Source organism: Anser anser (genome assembly GCF_964211835.1).
Source record: "Anser anser genome assembly, chromosome: 5".
NCBI classification, from domain to species: Eukaryota; Metazoa; Chordata; class Aves; order Anseriformes; family Anatidae; genus Anser; species Anser anser.
In genome coordinates, this window is record NC_139725.1 from 65,396,152 (window position 1) to 65,415,418 (window position 19,267).

The 19,267-nt window shown below is 47.6% G+C and overlaps 1 protein-coding gene across 4 annotated transcripts in view; it reads left to right on the plus strand.

The window, feature by feature from the left end:
- MDGA2 (MAM domain containing glycosylphosphatidylinositol anchor 2) overlaps positions 1-19,267 on the plus strand; it is a 332,288-nt gene that overhangs the window by 242,655 nt on the left and 70,366 nt on the right. For all 4 annotated transcript variants that reach the window (XM_083839870.1, XM_083839871.1, XM_083839873.1 and 1 more), the window contains one exon: positions 10,973-11,242. In XM_083839870.1, coding sequence (XP_083695996.1) covers positions 10,973-11,242 — 270 coding nt within the window. The remainder of the gene's footprint in view (positions 1-10,972; positions 11,243-19,267) is intronic.

Here is a 19,267-nt window from a genome sequence, read left to right on the forward strand (position 1 = left end):
CCTTGCTGCTCGCTCTGAAAATGCATTGTCCTGTCAAGGAGCCAAACCAGGACAGAGGCATCAGCCAGGAAAATCCCAGCCACTGTCTGCAACCAACAGATGCGACTGGAACCACAAAATCAGATTTGTCTAATTCTTGGGAGTGATGAGGAGGCTTCCATGAATGTAAATCCTTCTGCAGACCACCGCTAACGTGCACTGCTGCAGCCGGTGCAAAAAAAAAGATAAAAATAAAAATAAATAAATAAATAAAAGGAAAGGAAGAAAAAAATTTACAGCAAAATCTGCCTAACTCCAAGTCCACCTACTATGAAATTCAGCCCTTGTTAGACCTGAAATTTAAATTAGCTGGAAAGCTGCAAACTCCGTCTGAAGCTGAGCCTGGCCCACGCTGTCCCCTGCGTGGTGAGGTGTGAGAGCCGATCTGCTCCCGCAGGCGAGGCAAGGCGAGGTGCACAGCCCTGCGTGCCAGGGGAGGAAAGCAGCTTGTGTCGTCTCCTGGCTTCATGCAGCTGCCGTCTGCACCCAGGAGGTGAGCTCGCTTCTCCCCACGCTAAGTGGAGCTAGCCAAACTCATCCGCACGCGGGTTTCTGTACTGACGTTATTACCTGGCACGGCAAGACGTGGGTTTGGGGTGTCCCACCTCTGTCACAACCCAGTGGAAGACCTCAGCCCTGCTCTGGTTCTCCTCAGCTTCCCCACCATGCTCAGTTTTAGTATGGTAAAAGGAGTATGGAAAGCACCTGGAGTGGTGCCCGTGCTTTGTGCCTCCTGCCACCTCTCCAGCTCTTGCAGAACGCCAGCTCGGGGTGCGTTGTCTGATTTATACTGCTAGGTGGCCTGGAGCACACAAACTGCAAGTTTTTTGCTGTGAGCATCTGTTGTTAGACCTGCTCCACAAGAGCATTCAAGTATTCGATTTCTTTTTTCCAAAGAAAACCACTATTGGTTTTACTAAGATCAGCTGAAGACTAATTAAAAACTGATGAGCTTTGGTTGATCTTGGCTAAGTAGAAAATAACAGTTTGATGGAAAATAAATCCTTAGGGAAAGTCAGTTTTCCATTCAGATGTGTTGAAGAGAGTTTTTGTTGACCACTAGCAGTAGAAACTGCTATAGAACATTAATTTTACAACAAATATGGGAAAAAAAAAAAGATAGGTGATGTGTGCAGCAGAGTGTTTCTCTGGAAGGAGGTAGATTCAGAAGTTTTCCCATTTTGATATGTTATTTCCAACAAAGATGATTTTTCTACTTGAAATGTTTCACCCTTCTAATGAATTGCCATCGTTTTGTACTTAAATATTATTGTAGGAGTCTGGAGGGACTCACTGCGTCACCCTAAACTGCACCTTGGGGCCGAGCGTTGCCCTTCCCTGGCCTCCTTTGCAGCGAGGAAATACCAAATCAGCCTCCCTGCCTCCAGAACTGCTGGAAAGGCGTTTGCTCAAAGGCTTAACCTATTTGTCAATTAAAGCGTCCTCTGCAGAAGTTCAGCTGCATTAGGACAAAAAGCTATTAAAAAAAAAAAAAAAAGCTAGGAAATGCAAGTAGATTTTTATTTGTCCGACCCTTTGTACAAGGGTAGGGCCGATAAATTTGGCAGTATGACCTAAAATAAATAGATCCAATTAACTTGGTGGCTGCAATGCAATCTTCAGCTTCCTCCTCCTGGCTCTCAGAGCGTGTGCGTGCTCAGGCGATGATGCACCTCCCGTTCTCCTGTTTCCAAAGTAATTACCACTTCTAAGCTGAATCTGGTAAGCACGGGGGATTGCCAGGCTCGGAGGAAAATATTTTTGCACTTGTTACTGCTGTCGTACGTCATTTATGAGCATGTTAGCGGATAGTTGGGATCGCGGTTGTGGTGGTGCCACGACAGCCGTGTTACTCCGTGGAGCAGGTCCTGCCCTGCAGCGTGAACGTAACCGAGGCAGAGACACGGCGCTGGATGCGTTTGCCCAGGGAGATGGACCCGGCAGCACAGCGGGACTGCTGCCACGGTCAGCACGGGGCTTGGTGCACTCGCAGCCAAGTGGGTAGGATTTCAGTAGGATTCCAGTCATCCCCTTAGTTTTTTAACATATGTATTTATTTTTCAGAGTTTGAAAGTTGATTTATTTATTTTAAAATACTCCTATTTTCAGTTATTAGTCAGATTTTCTTGTAGAGAAAATATTCCTCAAGTAGTTCTGCCACTGACAAAGATGTTTCCTTTTACTTTTGCTTTTTATTTTTAAATAAATAATTTTTTAATATATTTTTATTAGTCTCACAACAAGAAAGGGATCTCTGAAAACTGCTTCAAAAGGATTTCTGGCACAAAAGACAGAAATTAAGCAAGAATTCTCAGTCAGATCTTCAGCTGACCATCTTCTTCTACCATCAGTAGTTGCATCTCTGATACAGTGGGTAGTTTTTGTGTGGTTTTTTTTTTTTGTTTGTTTGTTTGTTTTTTTCCAGGGGTTTGTTGGTGTAGGGAAGATGCTGCCTATCCTAATAAGCTCTTACTATCAAAAATGTGATTCAGAAAGACACCTCATGGAATCACAGAATTGAATCATCGAATCATTAGGGTTGGAAAAGCCCTCCAAGATCACCTGGTCCAACCACCCCCTACCGCCAATATCAGCCACTGAACCACGTCCCTAAGCACCACGTCCAACCTCTCCTTGAACACCCCCAGGGATGGTGACGCTACCACCTCCCTGGGCAACCCATCCCAACGCCTGACTGCTCTTTCTGAGAAGAAACGGCTCCTTATTTCCAGCCTGAACCTCCCTCATTTACCACTGTTCCTCATGACTGCAGTGGTCCCAAGATAAAATACCTTGTCCCTCCGGTGCATGGGAGTCTAATAAGCCCCTCTGGAAGCCTGGGCTGTGGCAGGTGCCGACGGCGAGCATGGTGTGTTGCAAGCTGGGTTTTGCTTCGAACAAAGCCTGGTCAGCAAGGGCCTGGCCAGGGTTTGGCCACTGCTTTGGGCCATGCTCAGTGCCAAAACGTGCCGGTGCCGGTTCCTGTGCCTGTGCTGGCTGCAATCCTGCGGTCTTTTCCCATACGCAAGCAGGAGCAGCCGGGATGCCCAGCAGCCACCTCCCAGCACCAGCACCACTCCCGCGGGAGCATGCTGAGGCTTGGTGTTCATCCCTTGGTCCAAACGGTTCAGGAAACTTCGGTGGTGTCACAGCTGGAAAGCAAATTTCCATGCAGATAGTGGCTTCCTTGGCATGCCACGGGTCATTGTCTGTGCCCAGCGCTGGTTTGGGAATGCACACCTTCAGGCTGGTTTTGCAATTCTGTTTTAATTCACATGTAGGAGTGCAAATGATTTTTTCCAAACATAACATTTTCATTTCGCTGAATTAAATCCATTACCTGAGGTTGTAATAGCCATCTCCCAGCTTCGGCTGGAAAATTGCTGTTGCCGTTTTCACAGGGATCGCAACCATTACGTATGCACATGTCCTAAAGCTCTCTGGCCATCTGATCTTCTCGATGCCCTGGCCGTTAGGTTTCGCTCTGCCACCTCCACATTGAACTCAGGAGCTAAGTAAAACCACAGGTTAGACTATAGTGTATATTCCAGAAATATTATTTCTGGTCAAATTCATTGGAATTTTCTGTCTGGTTAATGGACAGACCCAGATGTGTCAGACGAGCATTGTGAGAAGTTTTCCATGGCATCAGATAAGTATATTCATGATTCTTTTTTGCCCAACCCTTCAACATTTTTAGGATCTCTCATCTCCACAAAATTGAGCCTACGCTTTATGTCTTCATTTATTTAATGCATTTGCTTTCTGCAGGTCTGTGTGGGAATAAATGGAATATTACGTCAAGTAATCTCAATTCTGCCACCAAGCCCCACACTGGTCTGCTTTAAGCTGTACCACTATTTATTGTTCATAGGGATGATTGTTATTTTTTCAAATGGCTTGTATTTGATTTTTATCTATCCAGAAAAATACAGTGTTGGTTTAGCTTAAAAAAGTTACATGCTGGGTTTGAGATGCTCCATTATTCAGCTACTTCTGGAAGTTGTTGGAGGCATTTTCATGGAGATCATGCCCTGCCTGTGTAAAGGGATAACAGCGGCTGTAAATCATTCAGGAGTTATAAAGGCTGAATAATTTACCTGTCTAGTCTTGCGTAGTGCTTCCACCGTTCTCATATCTGAGAGCACTTTTATATGCTGCCGAGAAAGGACTGACCGCTGCAGGTGGATAATTATCCTTCGTTCCTCCTACCCCAGATTGGCAGCACCACGAGAGGAGCAGGGCGCAGGACAGATGGGTGCGGGGTGCTCAGCATGGCACACGCCAGCAGGGTAGCAAACCTGGGTGTCAGAAGGGCTGAGGGCTGGCAGGACAGGCACCAAGTGCTCTGATTTAGGTAGTCCTTGATGGGCCAAAGGCAAAGGCAATGCTGCGGAGGCTCCCAACAGAGCCGACGGGCAGCTGGAGGAGCTGCTCCCTCCCCTGCTTCCCAGGAGAGGGGCTCGGGGCCTGAGGACTCGGTGGTTTCACGGGGGGGTTGGTGGTTTCACCGGGGGGTTGGTGGTTTCACCGAGGGGTTGGTGGTTTCACCAAGCAGAGGCACAGCACAGCAGGGCAGGCAGGATGGGTGGTGCTGTGGCCGCCAGCTCCCAGCCACACTGCGTGGCATCTCCTTTGCCCCCGGGGAGATCGGTGGGCAGTGTTTTAGCAGAGCCGGGTCGAGAGCAGTTTGGTGGTCCCAGCTGAGCATTCATCCAAATCCCCCAAAAGCGAGCACTGCCTGAGCGGGTTTGCTCTCCAGCCCTTGACATCAGACTGGCGGCTTCTCCACGGTAGTCAGGAAGCTGATTTGAATTTATTTCTTGGTGTTGTTTTGTTTCCTGCCCTGTTAAATAAAACCAAGCCGGGACCTGGAAAGCTTAAAGCGCCATTTCATTTTAGCTTTCAATTGCATATGAAAATAATCCCCGGAACAGCTAGAGGCGCCCAGAAAGAACAGCTGGAGGATGGAGAGACGTGGGAATAACGACTGCGGAGGGGTGGAAATTGTGCAAGGCTTTGCCAGCATCGTAATGAGCCCTGCAGTGCAGATGAATAGAGCGATCTTTCCCCAGCATGGCTCAGCATCCAGCGATCTGCTGGAGGCTGTGTTCCCACCACCGGCTCTAACAGCCGCTCGTAGGCGTATCGGCCCTGCCTGGGTCCGATCCTGCTCTGACTGCCTTCATGCCTTTAACTTCCAGTGCAAAGCATGGCAGCGAGCTGCCCGGATGGCTGCAGAGCTTTGCCTAGAGAAGTAGTTCCTGTTACTTGGCTAAACCTGCTGCACCAAAGGGGCTTCACCAGGCTTCACATATGCAACAAAACAGGACACCGGCTGAATTCCCAATGCTCTCGAGCCTTAGCACCAAGTCCGTGGAGCCTCTAGGAGCAGAGCTTCTCCGCGCAGCCTTGCCAGGGCAGTCTGCAGAGCTGTAAATCTACCACGAGCACACAGGCTTATTTTCTGCTTAGGTTCAGAACAAATGGTGCTGGAGAAGGGTAAAACCCATTAAAATATTTGACTAGGCATTATATATGATGTATTGACTCTGTTGGTCTATACAAGCACATTTCAGCTAGCAGACTTCCATGCATCTCATACTGATGTATTTACACATATTTATTAATGAATCAGTGTTTGGTATAAAAGCACACAAGCCCCATTGCAAACAGCATAATGTGTAACATCTACTGTGTAATCTATGGAATACTTGCTGCCATGCCCAGATAACAGAATGCTGCCTCTGTTGGAAGTTAAAGAAATACCACAGACTTTTCCTGAGAGTAATCTTAAGAGCCTGGGAATAATATATCAGAGGCACGGGCGTAGACACAAAATAAAATTTAAAAAATTGACTGCTTAGTACAGCCTTCGTTACTAGGTACGATACAAATCCTCGCAAGTAACTTTCCCTCACAGGCAAGCACGCCCTCAATAGCTTAAAAAAATAAAAGAAAAGGAAGGAAGAAAGGCTGGCTTTTTAAGCCGGAATGACTCTGACTTTGCACCGCACATCCCTCAGGCGATGAAGTAATTTACAATATGTTTCAATCAGATATTGGAAGCGGCACTTGCTTAAATCGTCACGGCTCCGCTGGCATTGTAAGCGCGCGGTGGCTGCAGCCTGCTCCAGCCCTGCTCCCGGGCTGGGACGGGCTGGTCTGCAGGCGAGGAGGACATGAGCAGTGCACGCATTTATTTGAAAGCTGTTCATCTTAATCAAAACGTGCCGGCTTTTTCTTTTCAGCAAAACGTTTACTCTTTACCCAGATCCAAATAAATACTCAAAAGCTGCTGATCTGGTATATGAAACCCAGTAAGAGAAGCAGTGTTGGAGCCTGGCGACTGCTGCTGCAGGAAATTGTGAGCCACGGAAAAAGCTCAGTCCCGGTAGAGTGTTTCTATGCAGAGGCTAAGAAAAGGCTGATAACTTGTCTTGGGTGGATTTGTTTTGTCGCTGTGTAATAAAAGACATGATGGGCATCACAGAGGCTTTTCCGGCCTCCCTGTCTGGGTTCGAGTGCTTCAGCAAGGAGAAGCGTCTGTCTGTCTTGGGGACAGACCGCGCAGAGGTGCTCCCACATGGCTTCCCCGCGTCTGCCCCTGCCTCGTGTCCCTGCTCCCGTGGTCGCCCATCACCGCTGGCACCCTTCAGGGCTGGGTTCTCACGCCCACAACACGAGGCCAGGTGAAGATTCCTTGCCCTGGGATAAGATGGTGCTACCTGAGCTGATTTCTCATTTTCTGGTCTTGTTCCCTCTGGTGCAAATCCTAGCCCAAGAGCATGTAAAGGTTGCTCCTTCTCTGTAGTGGACAGACACCATTGCTGGAATAGCATTCCTAGTGGGTGAGTTAAATAAAAAGTGGCCACCAAAGCGACAGAAACTGAAACAGAGGCATCAGGTTTTATTTATTCCTGTTCCTAGAGTTTGGAGAGAGAGACAAATTAATTTGCTTGCTTAGGCTAGAATACAAATTGGAGAAATGAAACTGGCAGGTGAAGTCTCTGCTCAAGGTCACGCCGTCTAAATAAATTCACTGAATTGCAGGTTTTCTCCTTAACACATCTTGCTGTACAGACCGTGCTATGATCCGCACCATGGAGAGCAGCTGTCCAGTCTGAAACAAACAAGCATCCGTGCTGCCATTTCTCTTGATAGCTGGGGAGACTTAATTTTCCGTTTTGTAATCCTTACGACATGAAAGTGCTTGGGCTGAAAAATGCATTAAACTTTTATATAAAGCCTGTTTTAACTTCAGACTGTTTGCTTCCCAAAGATAATTGTTTAAGAGAATGAAGTGTACTCCCTTTGCGGATTTTCCATATATTTTTCAAAAACTAATACTGGAATTATGAAAGATAGGAATAAGTACAGCAAAGTAAATTAAATCAAATTGCTGAAGCCTTGGGGAAGAGCTAATGCAAATGAATTAAACACATACAAGTTCCAAACAGCTACGCAGTAAGTTTCCTTCTGAGTATCTTTATTCTCAGAAGAGATACCCAGGATGCTCCCACCTTCGCTAGCTGTGAAGTCACGATCTTGTAAAACCAAAAAAAAAACCAAAAAACATAAAAATAAACTGTTAGCACTGCCTACAATCATATATTGTAGTTTTTATCCTTCCTTTCCTTTTCCATTAAAGTTATTACCTGTAAAAGTGTAACTCTGAAATGAGCAACCAAAGTTAATTTTCTTTTTCTGTCACTGGGTGTCATCTGCTCATGAATAGATGGAGAGTCTGTAGTTTAAAGACTGTTTTGACCTTAAAGGCAGGGGAAAGTTTTATTTAAAAGCTTTTTATAAGGCTAAAGTATCTTATGAGTAAATAAAGCAGGGGAGAAAGAAAGAGAGGACTGAATACCAATATGACAGAAGTCATTAAAGCAGAGCTGCCGTGGAGAGGTGAACAGAATTATTGTTCACTGAATAGGGTGCATCGAATGGAAATAGCAAAACAAATGAAAAGAGATGACATTATTATGAATTGTAGACAAGTTTTGAATGTTCAAACATGAAAGAGGTTCCAAAAGCAATAGGAGAAAATGATAGCAAAATCATTCATTAAAAGCTATTTAACAGACACACAACTTTCAGAAAGTTCCTGTCCCCGAACTCCCCGGTGCTGGCTGTGCTCTGCCTCTTCCCCGGGATCAGCAGAGGATGCTGAGGCAGTCCTTGGATCAGAGAGTGTTTGACCACCCCTATGTTGTATTTATTTGTAGGATAATCTGCGTCTGGCTTGAAGGTGGTGAACATTTTACCGGCTTTTAAAAGAATATTATGTTGGCTCTGGGAGTAAAGGTAATAGGGCTGAAGAGATTTTGGGTATGGAAATCAGCATTATCACCACCGAAGCGGGAAGAGCCTAATTCTCCGGGAGGAGAAGGGACTGGACTGTAGTAAATATTGGGGAATTTGAGTAGTCATTTCTCTGGGATCTGTAAAATATCAAGACTCAGAAGATATTTGGAAAGAACAAGCAATAGTAAGGCAGAGTGGTTAGAGGGAAATCGAGGGAGAGTCCGTGAACGGCAGGTTTGGCTTGATTAGCTGAATAGCTCTCCCTTGTAAGAAAGTTGAGATCTGGCACATCTTATTTCTGTAAAATAGCTCTTATCTTTAAGCCAACAATTCCCTGCAAAGCTACTGCCGTGGGAAACTATTAGCGAAGCTGGATAAGGTGGAGGAATTGTAAAGCGAGGGCAGATGAAGGCACTATTGGGTCGTGTTGAAATGGCAAATAGGCTGGAGAGAGAGGCTAGTGGAATTTCTCACGGATCGATCTTCCTTTGTATTCTTTATTCTGTACCTGGGCACAAAGAACAGTCACGCGCTGATGAAATTTTCTGATGACACAAAATCGGAGGGTATTACCAATGGGAAGAAGGCTTGCGGTACTGAAGATTTAGAATTTCTGGTCTGTTATTTGCTGTTATCTGTAGCTGTACTGCAGCCCACGTACCAGCTAAGGATCTGGCCTAAGAATTACCCACACCCACGTGATACCTGACATGCAGTTTACCGCGTGAGCTGACCACGTAAAACCACAAGAAGGGTCAGGCTGGGATCGACGGGGTTTGGGATTGGCAGTTTCCATATCACTATCTTCTTCATCAGCCGGGTGTTAACGGAGTGTCAGCTGGGGTGGTTGTCCTCAGGGCTGTTTGTCTGCCACTTCGTCACCCCGTACCAAGCTCTGTGTCCTGTCTCTGATGCTGTTCACCCCTTGTGCCTCTCTGCTCACTTTGGTCCAGAACTGTGGAATTGCTCTCCCAGTCGTTCCACATACAGCTTAGGTTATGTTACGAGATAAGTGGTAATTATTGTGGGGAGCTACAAATACGGTAGCTGGGTGTCGTGAGCTCTGAGCAGTGCTGTCTCCAAAGCTTACTTGAATCTCAAGCATTCTGTGTTCATCGGGATGTCTCCTCTAAGCGAGAGGTGATGAGCAGCAGTGCACGTGCAAGTGTGGTTTCTAAATTACAGGAGCTGAGGGAATCTGTTTACAGTGTCCATTAAGTAGGGAATTAAATATCGGGAGTCTGAAGGTTAGTGGTATCTCTGATGGAGATACCGATCAGTGAAGGACCTAAGGACAAGATGCTCTTGAAGCGATAACTGTAAGAGCTCTTTCTGAAGGGAGCGCCGCGTGAACTCTGTGCAGATCCTTCTCTTGCAGCGCTCATTGGGCATTTTACGTTTTCTGCCTGTGAGACACACCTTTTAACACAGATGCAAAGATCGCATGTATTTTACTCGCACAGGAAGCTTTCAGGATTTCTTCTTTTTCATAGGCTAAAAAGTGGGCCGTGTTTTTAAAGAGGCAAAATGTCATGTCGCTGCTTGCACCCACTTGCAGACGTGAGACGTGAGCGTGCTTCCCATGCACGTTACCTGTTCGAATTAGCTGTGTGTGGTGGCTGTGGCTGGGATGGGGCTCACCTCTCCTTTGCTTACTTTTTTTTCTCTTTCTTTTCCCTTTAATTAAATTATCCTTGTCTCAACCCATGAGCCTTTTTCTTTCTCACCGTAGTTCTCCCCCCTCTCCCTTTGAGGAGGTGGAGTGAGAGAAGTGCTTGGGCTGGAGGTCAGCTGCCCAGCAGGATGAAACCTCCACACCGTGCCAGCATCGTCCTCTGCAGGTTGCCCTTCTTTTTTGCAATGATTAAGTTGTCGAAAGATAAATGAGATGGTGAAGTTAGGTTTTTGCATACACTGTATGGTATCTATATTTTATTTATTTTGTATTTTGCTAGAATCAAAAGTCTGTCAGAGTTTGTAACCACAAGTCTATATTATTTAAAATGCAGTTTAATTGAAGTCATGGGAAGATGGCCCGTTCTGTGCTTACTGGAACATCAAACCTACCACCCGAGTGGATAGCAGAGCTACCCATACGATTATATAGATCTGCTGAAGCCTGAAGGCAGCTGCTGAGGGAACTATGTTGCTTCAGCGATCCCTCTGCTCTCGCTGCAAAGTTGGATCCACCACTGAACACAGAATTGCTGCTCTGAACCCAATGCCAGGGCAGTTGTTGCCTTGTGCACTTTGCCTCCACTGAGTCAAGGTTTTTATTTCTTTTCCTCCCTCTTCTCCTGGCAGAAAGCCCCACGTCCCAGAGCTGGTGGTTCCCCTGGGAGGCTGGGCCTCGTGTGCACGTGCCTGGGACCTCCGAAGTGATGGCAGGGGTGAAGCAGCACAGTGTCTGCTGGACTGTTTGGGTTTCTCTTCAGGCACTCCGTAGAAAACATGAATAAGCAGAAGACAGTGCCTTGGGTGCACACGTTGCTGTTACCTATTAAGTTTTGCATTGTCATTTCTGGGTTCCCCTCTTGTGAATGCGGTGCTGCAGCCTTCCCACAGTTAACGCTGCTCCTCTCGCTAATACAAAGCTCCTGCCCTCCCCTCCTGTCTCCCGCAGACCCCCCCGCCGTGGAGCCGACCTTCCTGGAGATTCGGCAGGGCCAGGGCCGGAGCATCACCATGAGCTGCCGGGTGCTGAGGGCGTACCCGACGCGGGTGCTGACCTACGAGTGGCGGCTGGGCAGCAAGCTGCTGCGCACGGGCCAGTTCGACGTGCAGGACTCCACCGAGTACACCGTCAGCAGCCTCTCCCGCGACAGCTACGGCATCTACAACTGCAACATCATCAACGAGGCGGGTGCCGGCCGCTGCAGCTTCCTCGTCACAGGTAGGCTCGGCGGCATCGTGGTGCTGCAGTGCTGGCACGAGTGGGGGCCGTGGACTGAGTGCTCTGCGGCTTCGTGTGTTGTTGGGTGCTGCTGCTTCTGCTTCAACTCGTGCATTGCCTGAGATAAGTCTTTCAAAGCAGGTTCATAGCTGGAGGGCATCTGGTTTGGATTCCGGGGAGGTTGGTAACAAAATAGGAGATTTAGCTTATTTCACTGGTTCAAGGATAACGTTTTTTACATGTGAAATGTAAATATCCTTCCTCCACGGGCATCTGTCAATATGCTTTTGAAATAGTCTTGAGAGAGTCATCAGGTAGCAAATTTCATCTGTTTGAAGTTTGCAATAAGGCATGAATTTCCTCTTCTCTGTTGGTACGCTCAGTGAGCAGGCAGACCCCAGTCCCGAGGAACTTCATGCAACCCAGGTACAGAAGGGTGTTGAAATGTGCTCCTTGCCTCAAAAAGCTAAAGCCCCGTGACCCTAATACACAAGATCACAGACTCGGGGCAGGTGTGCGGCCCCTGCCACGATCTACCTGTGCACTGGATTTGGACATATTTTATACGTATTTTATCATCAATATCCCCTATTGGACCTGAAAGTTTAACTTGGTTTTTAGAAACACAGGTCTTAATTCTTCCTCTGTTGGATGTTAGTTTCCATGGCTTGAAGCCGCAGCTGCCTGGTCCTGCAAGCACCCCCTGCCCGCAGCAGGCACTGGGCCCAAGCTGAGGTCCTGCTGTAGCTGGAGCCACATCAGCTCGAGGCTCCCCATCCCTCTAGGCTCGTTGACCAGACTTTGTTTAGCATCACGGGAGGGAGAAAAGCTCTTACATGAGGCATCTCCTCCCAAGGTCTGAGGTGGGACAGGAACCCCTTGTTCATTTCCAGGCACCTGCTCAGCGTGGGCACTTTCCAGAGGCCGGCATGGGCAGCCCCAGCCTCCCTAGGGATGCCGGAGCAGTAGTCCCATTGCAGCGTAAAATCCCTCCCATCAGCTTCTTGGAAGGAATAGTAGGAAAAGAAGCCAACAAACAATGACTTCAGAATATGCAAAAGAGTGCTATCCTAGAAGAAAAGATGGCCCATCTCAGTAAGGATTTTATTCTTCTTTACTGACCTGGCTCCAGCTACAACCAGACCTGAGCACAGCTCCCTGAGCCCTGCCATTGTTTAGGGTGATGGGTGTTATTACCAGTTTCACTGCTAAAAGGGCAGCAGAAAGGTCATGGATTTAAGTGATGTGCCACAGGGTTCTTCAGCTCCCTGCCCCTGGGGAGTCTCTCAAACACCTCTCAGGGACCCTGCTCTGCTCAAGCCCTGGATGTCAGGGGAGAACCACTATACACATCTGTCCTGGGAGCAAAGAAAACATTCTTGATTCAGCTCCCCAGCATTTTTCAGCTAAACTCAGTTTTATTGGGGGAAAAAAAAAAATTTGTCCTGATTTAACGTGAATGCTTTTTTTCTCTTTTGGATGTAGTCGGTTGGCATCTTATTTGCAGGGATTACACCAGGGCCAGCAGCGTGCGGCACAACTGTGGTGGGAAGAGAGCAAGTACCCGGTGACTGATGGCTCTACTTCTTTCTAAATGTAATCAAGCCTTTGGCTAAATTATCATTCAGAGCCTGCTTGGAGGTATTTTCACAGCCACCGGCTTCTCCAACTCTTTGGAGTTTAATCCAGAAGGTGGCTCTGAAGGAAACCAGAGAAAAAATCTTTTTCCTCAAACGAGTGAATGCAGTTCAATTTGCTGTTCATCACTCTTTGGACCCGATACTGTAGAAACCTATTCTAAGGCAATTATTTTGCCAAGACTGGGGCAATTTGAGTGGCTTTCTGTGATTTATTACCATACCAAAGCAAGGCACATAACTGAAAATTAGTACTAAAATGGCTTTATGATACACTCTGTCTCTCATCCCTCCTGTGCTTTGCTCATTTTTAGTCCATACCATTATGCGAATTTATGCTGCGTCGTTGCGTTAAAGATGCTGAAAGTAACCCTTTGGGTTATGACTTCCGTGCTTTCCTCAGTCCTTTAAGGTTAAATCCCACACGCTCATATTTAGTAAATATATTCTCTGACACACGGAGTTGAAACTGCTCCCAGGGAACGGCAGCAAATGTGTTCTGCTCCCAAGTCTTATCAGGATAGATGAAACTAAAGCACTGGGGAACGGAGAAAGTGTAGAAGAAAAATGACGAAATGGTAAAAAGGAGGTTTACATTCACCAGGAATGTGATTACAGGAAAAAAATAGGTCACTTCTTTGACACACACACAGAGAAAAAAGCCAAATAAATAACCCGTGGCAGGAATCTGGCAGCAGTGGCGCACTTTGGGTGTAACCATGGGAGTCGTCGTAGCCCATTTTCCGCTGTTTTTATTTCCAGGTTTTCGTGTAGTAGCAGAGTGCTGCAATGCTTACGTTGCAAGGGCTGCGGAGAGGCATTGGTATGCTAAGAGAAGGCTTTTCAGCACAGAACTGAAAGCGCCTGCATGAAAAGATTTATGCCGGCCCTAGAATTTGCAAAACCTGTTTTTATTGCACTTGGATTCGGAGCCAAATTTGAGAAGATGCAAGCTAAATAAATCACATGTGGAAAAGGGAGTTGATTTATACCGGATGGGCCAACCTGAGGCAGATTTAACCTGCTACTGTCTTAAAAATAAATGAGAACATACAAGCAAAATTGTGGGAAAGCAAGGATGAGTTCACCCTGCTCGCAGCTCCACAATCTATGTGTTCTGTTCAGTGGTTGATGGGGCACATAATGCCCAAAGAGCGACAGAAAGAACATTTCAGTCAGTGTGTGATTAAAACCCTGCCAAGACTGGAAGCAAATTGAAAAGAAAAAAAACCCTCGGATGCAGAAAATGTCATGAATGGCGCTGACTATTCGTAGGGCTTCGTGCGTGTGGAGGAAGGACCCGGGAGCAGGAGGGTGCTGGTGACGGAGGCAGTGTCACCTGCTGGATGCCGCACGGTGGGCACAGGACTTCTGTCCCCTGGGGAAGAGGAGTGTGGGAAGAGGCACGTTTTGGGATATAAAGCTGTCTTCACCTCCCCTGTGCTCTTCCCAGTGATGTAGTGGTGGGCTCCACTGCTTGGGGGCAGCCCTGGAGCCTGCCTGGGCCAGATCCTGCCCCTGGGCACCCCGGGGACACTTGTGGACGGGAACTTGGGCCTCCTCGAGCCAGGGGAGGCTGAACTCTTTATTTTCCAGACTCCTAAGCTCTCAAACACGCAGTGGTGTTGCTGGCGGAAGAGCTGGTTCTGCAGCAGGGGTCGTTTAGCAATACTCTGTGCACCCGGGGAGCTGTTTAGGATTAAGATTATCCGTAATTGAGGTTACCTGACGAGTGTCAGCATCGCACTTTATCTTCAGCGGCTGATAACTTTGGCAAGCTTTAACCACTTGCACTGAAATCTGTCACGCTGCTGCCTGCCTCGGGCTGCATTGTTTACAAAAATTGCTGTCCAAAGAGTTGCTTTGAAGTACGGGAAGCAACATTTTGTTTCATCCAGGTTAAATTCTTGCAGCTGTTTAACTGCAGCTCAGCGTGTTTGAAAGGGCCAGAAACACACCCTTGTACGATCCTTCGCTCAGGTTGCATTGTGAAATATGCCTGTAGGTCTGGACTGACAGTGCTATATACGATATCCGTGATGCTGTCTAAATTAGGATTTATAGTGCTGGGTAGCACTAAAGAAAGCTGCTAATGTCATTGCATTGACATTGTTACTTTTAGGAACTGATTTCTGACCCCACAGTAGAGCTCCATCAGACTCATTTGCAAAGACAGTTTTGGATGCTTGTTTTGTGTTGTTCTGTTTTGGTTGCCCTTTGTTTTCCCCATTAAATGTTGCATTAATTAATGAGCCAATATTTAATTATTTACTTATCCAGTCCTACTGCTCACTCTCAGTGCTTCTGGCCGACACTGATGTCGGGCCAGTCACGTAGGGTAGAACTGTCGGCTGCCAGCATGCCCACAGCTCTCCCTTCCTAGGGAGCATCCCTAGCGTGCTGACATTTCCTTGGAAACTACTGTCAGGGGCTCACGGGCCAGAAGCTCTTGCCGTTGTGTTATTGAGGCATGCAGCTTTTACCCACAACAGGGTCCAGCGTGGTGCCTTTGCCGTTTTGTAACCCTTTGGGGCCGCCCCTGTGCTCGGGTCGCCGCCGGGAGCTTTGCTGGTGTGAGCAGTGGTGAACGCTGCCGGTGCTGAGCTAAAGCACGCCGCGAGCAAAGCTGGGGCCGGCACCCTGCCCATATCCCCCAGCAGGGACACTGCGAGCTGGGGGTGTCCGCTCACGGATCCCCCATCTCCTGCCTCCCTTTCCCCCAGGCCACAGGGAACCTGAACGTGAACGGGCACTGACCCATCCCGTCTGCATGCCTGCGGCATCCGTTCCGGTAGGAGCTGCGTGGTTCCCAGGAGCCCCGTAGGGACATCCTCACTGGATGTGTGTGAGAGTTGGGAAGTTTCTGCCCTTGTGAGAGCTGGGAAGTTTCTGCCCTTGTGTTTCCTCTTTGCCCTCGGCACCACACGCGGTGCCGCTGGTCTGTGCGGCATCGTGCCGAAGTGGTATCAGCACTGCCGTCAGCCTTTCCTGAAAGGCAGGATACGCGAGGACATCATTCTAAATCAAATGGCAGGCACTTGGAATTGCAGGGTGTTGGGCTCTTCTCCGTGGCCCCATTAGCTGAATTAAACAGTGTTCTGCCGTGTAAAGTTTTATAGCTTCGCTAATCCTTTCTTGTTAAGGAAGGCCTTTGCTCTGAACTAAGGGACAGAAGTCTGTGTCGTTTGTAGCTTCCCATTTTATTTTTTTTTCTTAGAAATTCTTAGGGAATCATGAAGGAGCAAGGGATAGTTCCAGAGCTTATGTTTTAGGACACTGTCCTGTTTTACCTGCAGCACCAGCTCCTCACACGCCGTTTAAGAAGCAGTCCAGGGCACTCCATTACTCTAACCTAGGGACAAAACCAGGTCCCTGGCAGAAATACCTGCAAGTAAGGTTTTGACCCATTTGAGGTGTGTGCCATCCGTTTTATCCTAATTTCTGAATGAAAATATGGCCCAGAACTGAAGCAAACGCCCATGGCCTGAGTGCTTCTCCCTGCCAACGTCCTCCGTAAGTGCACGGGGACGCTGGCTGCGCGGCTGGCGCTGTGTGGTACATCAACGTCAGGTGCTGATGAAAAATGAAAACCAGAAAAATATTTTTCCTTTTCTCTCTTCCCATTCTACCACTGCTGAGTGTTTCTATATGAGTAATACTAAAGGCCATTTGGGACAAAAATGTGTGCTCCCCATTGGTAGTGTCCCTTTAGTTTCAAAACTCAAGGCAGGATGATCGGTGACAGTCACAGGCATGTTACCCGTGGTCTTTGAGGAAGCTGGCATGGGAGAGGCAAGTGCTGGAAATACGCTTGTTCTTTTCTTAGAATAACAAATATTCTCCTTGGTAGATACACTTCTGCTTCTCTTTTACACATCTCCCCCAGTGGGAATTAAGGAATTATATTTACTTTGTTCTTTTAAATATTTATCTTTTTTTTTTTTTTTTTTTTTTAATATGTGACATTTTTCCTCCAAACCACTTAGTGTTTTTATTTTTGGCAGGGTAAAACCCCGGCTTGACTGAAGCCTAAAGAAAACTGATCCACTTCGGTGGATTCAGAATTTCTCATCTAGAGTCAGCACCAGGGGGCTTGGGGGTTTTCATTTTTAAATCCAAATCTCCCCTGTTTATGCCCTCTACATATCTGATACTGTGGTGTTTCCCCAATGTCTTCTTGTGCCTGTCCCCTGCGTCCCCGCTGCTCGAGCGAGTCCCCGCACGCACAGGTACGCGGGAGCCCTGCAGCAATGTGCTAGCGCCCGTTAGCAAGCTGCCATTAATTTTTAATCTCAAGATCTTCCCTTCAGTGTTGTCATTCCTGTTTGTTTATTTCGGCTTTTCTGTTTGTTTCCAAGTTTGGCTTCTGTCATTGTCTCACCCCGCTGAGCGGGGGCTCTCCTCGTGGCCGCAGCGCGGTGCTGGCAGAGCAGGTGCCCGCCGGCTGTCTGCCACGTTACCAGCGGGTTCAGTTCAGCCTTTTCTCTCCCGTAGAGCATCTCTTCGGCCCTTTATAGCCTTCTCGTCCAGATTAAGCCAGGGACACAGAATGGGGAGGACAGGAGGGGGCTGCAGAAGCTCACCCTCATCCCCCGGCTCTCACCACTCGCCCACGCCGCTCCCCGCTGCGGTCTCACCGCCTGGCCCAGCCTGGCTTCAGAGCACAAATAACAGTCATGAGGTCAAAATGACCAGACAAATATACCAACAGCACACTCAGACATCTCTTAAAATATCCCACTGTCAGGTCCTTGGATGGTCCTGTCCTCCCTGTACTACACTGCAGTTCTGTGCTCCATCTGCTCCCTACCTCAAAATCCTCTGGTTTGTCCTCTTAGATGGCTAGTCACGTTAATTATTTGGCTAATTCATTATAACTTTGTAGATATTAATTTAAATAAGACAATTTCATATCATTAAAGTCCAAACCGTCTTGGAGCTTGCGCATGTTGCCTGGGGACTTTTCGGTAAATAAAGCGGTCCTTGGCCTCTCATTCCCTGGCACACTCACGTCTGATTTCGCGTGGCTTGGGAACATGCGGCACTAACCTACTTATTGCTTTTAGATACTTCATCTGCCTCGAGATTAGCCATGACATTTTCCTGAACCGCTGAGATACTTCTGGTAGTTTGGCCCTGGGTCGCTCAGCGGCGCGTTCCCGTCTGTCAGGAGGCACTCAGATACTTTGCTTTAATGGGCAATTTTCTGATGGTTATCCTTTTGAAATCTGCTGGAGTGCAAGGCTGAGGCTAAGGTCCGATTCCCTTTGCTCTTTATCATCTTCTCTTGGGTAGTGTTATTGAGAGCCTCGGATTGAATTTTCATCTCCTTACTGCAGATTTACAGCCTGAACAAAGATGCTATCACGCTGATGTCTGTTTTTGAAAATTGCTTTTAAACCATGCAAAAGTAGAGAACAGTGCTTCCCCCCCGCCTTTTTTTTTTTTTTTTCCTTTTTCTTTTCTTAACATTTCAGCATCAGCAAGACCAGCCGTCTTACTTTCCCGTTGTCTTCAGCAGGGTGCACGAGCGCTCGACAGCACCGGGAGGTGAAGCAGCTGCTGGTGCCCCAGCAGGGACTCCCTGGGGGACACCCGTGTAGCACCGGTTGGAGTTTTGCTGTGCTTTGCACGGGGTGAGCACACTGCTGAAGCGACTGCATCGCTGCCCAAGCCTTGTGCCTGGAGGAGAATCACACGGACATGATCGTTTTTGATTATCACCCTAGTTTGGGATGTATCTGTTCCCCGGAAAGTAAATGTCCTTTTAGCAACACCGTAGTGACGGAGGGATGATTTCTTCCGTGGGCTTTGCAGAAGAGGAGAGCCCTGGGCATGGTCAAACCACGCCACTTCGGTGTGTGCCGACCTGGCAAGGTGGCAGCAGATCACGGCTGTCTGCAGTGCAGCCGGGCTGGGTTACAGCAGCGGTGACAAAGGCTCAGCCTCTCCCTGCATACTTAAACCAAGCACTTGTACCACTCTGTTCGGCTTGGTTATTACTTGAACTGGCCCAGTTCTTCCCTCTTGCCTTGCAGGGGCATTTGTGTCTTGGAGGAAAACTAAGAGCCAATGCTGCTCTGCTTTTATGCATGATTGAGGAAGAAGCTTTACTGAAAACTCACCTGTATTTAGTGGTGCCACTTTCTCCAGAAAACCAAACTAAAAAATCAAATCTGATTTAGAAAATTAAAAAAGAAAAAAAAAAAAAGACTAAAAAAAATCTGTGCTATTTTCCTGGGAAAATACTGTGTTAGCACAGCTAGAGAATTTCTGTCTGCTCTTTGAGGACTCCATGTAAATGAGCGTGTTGTCAAGAGCACGACTCATGGCTGATCTGCTAAAAAGGAATCAGTAATGTTGGGCAATCCCTAAATGCCGAATAAAG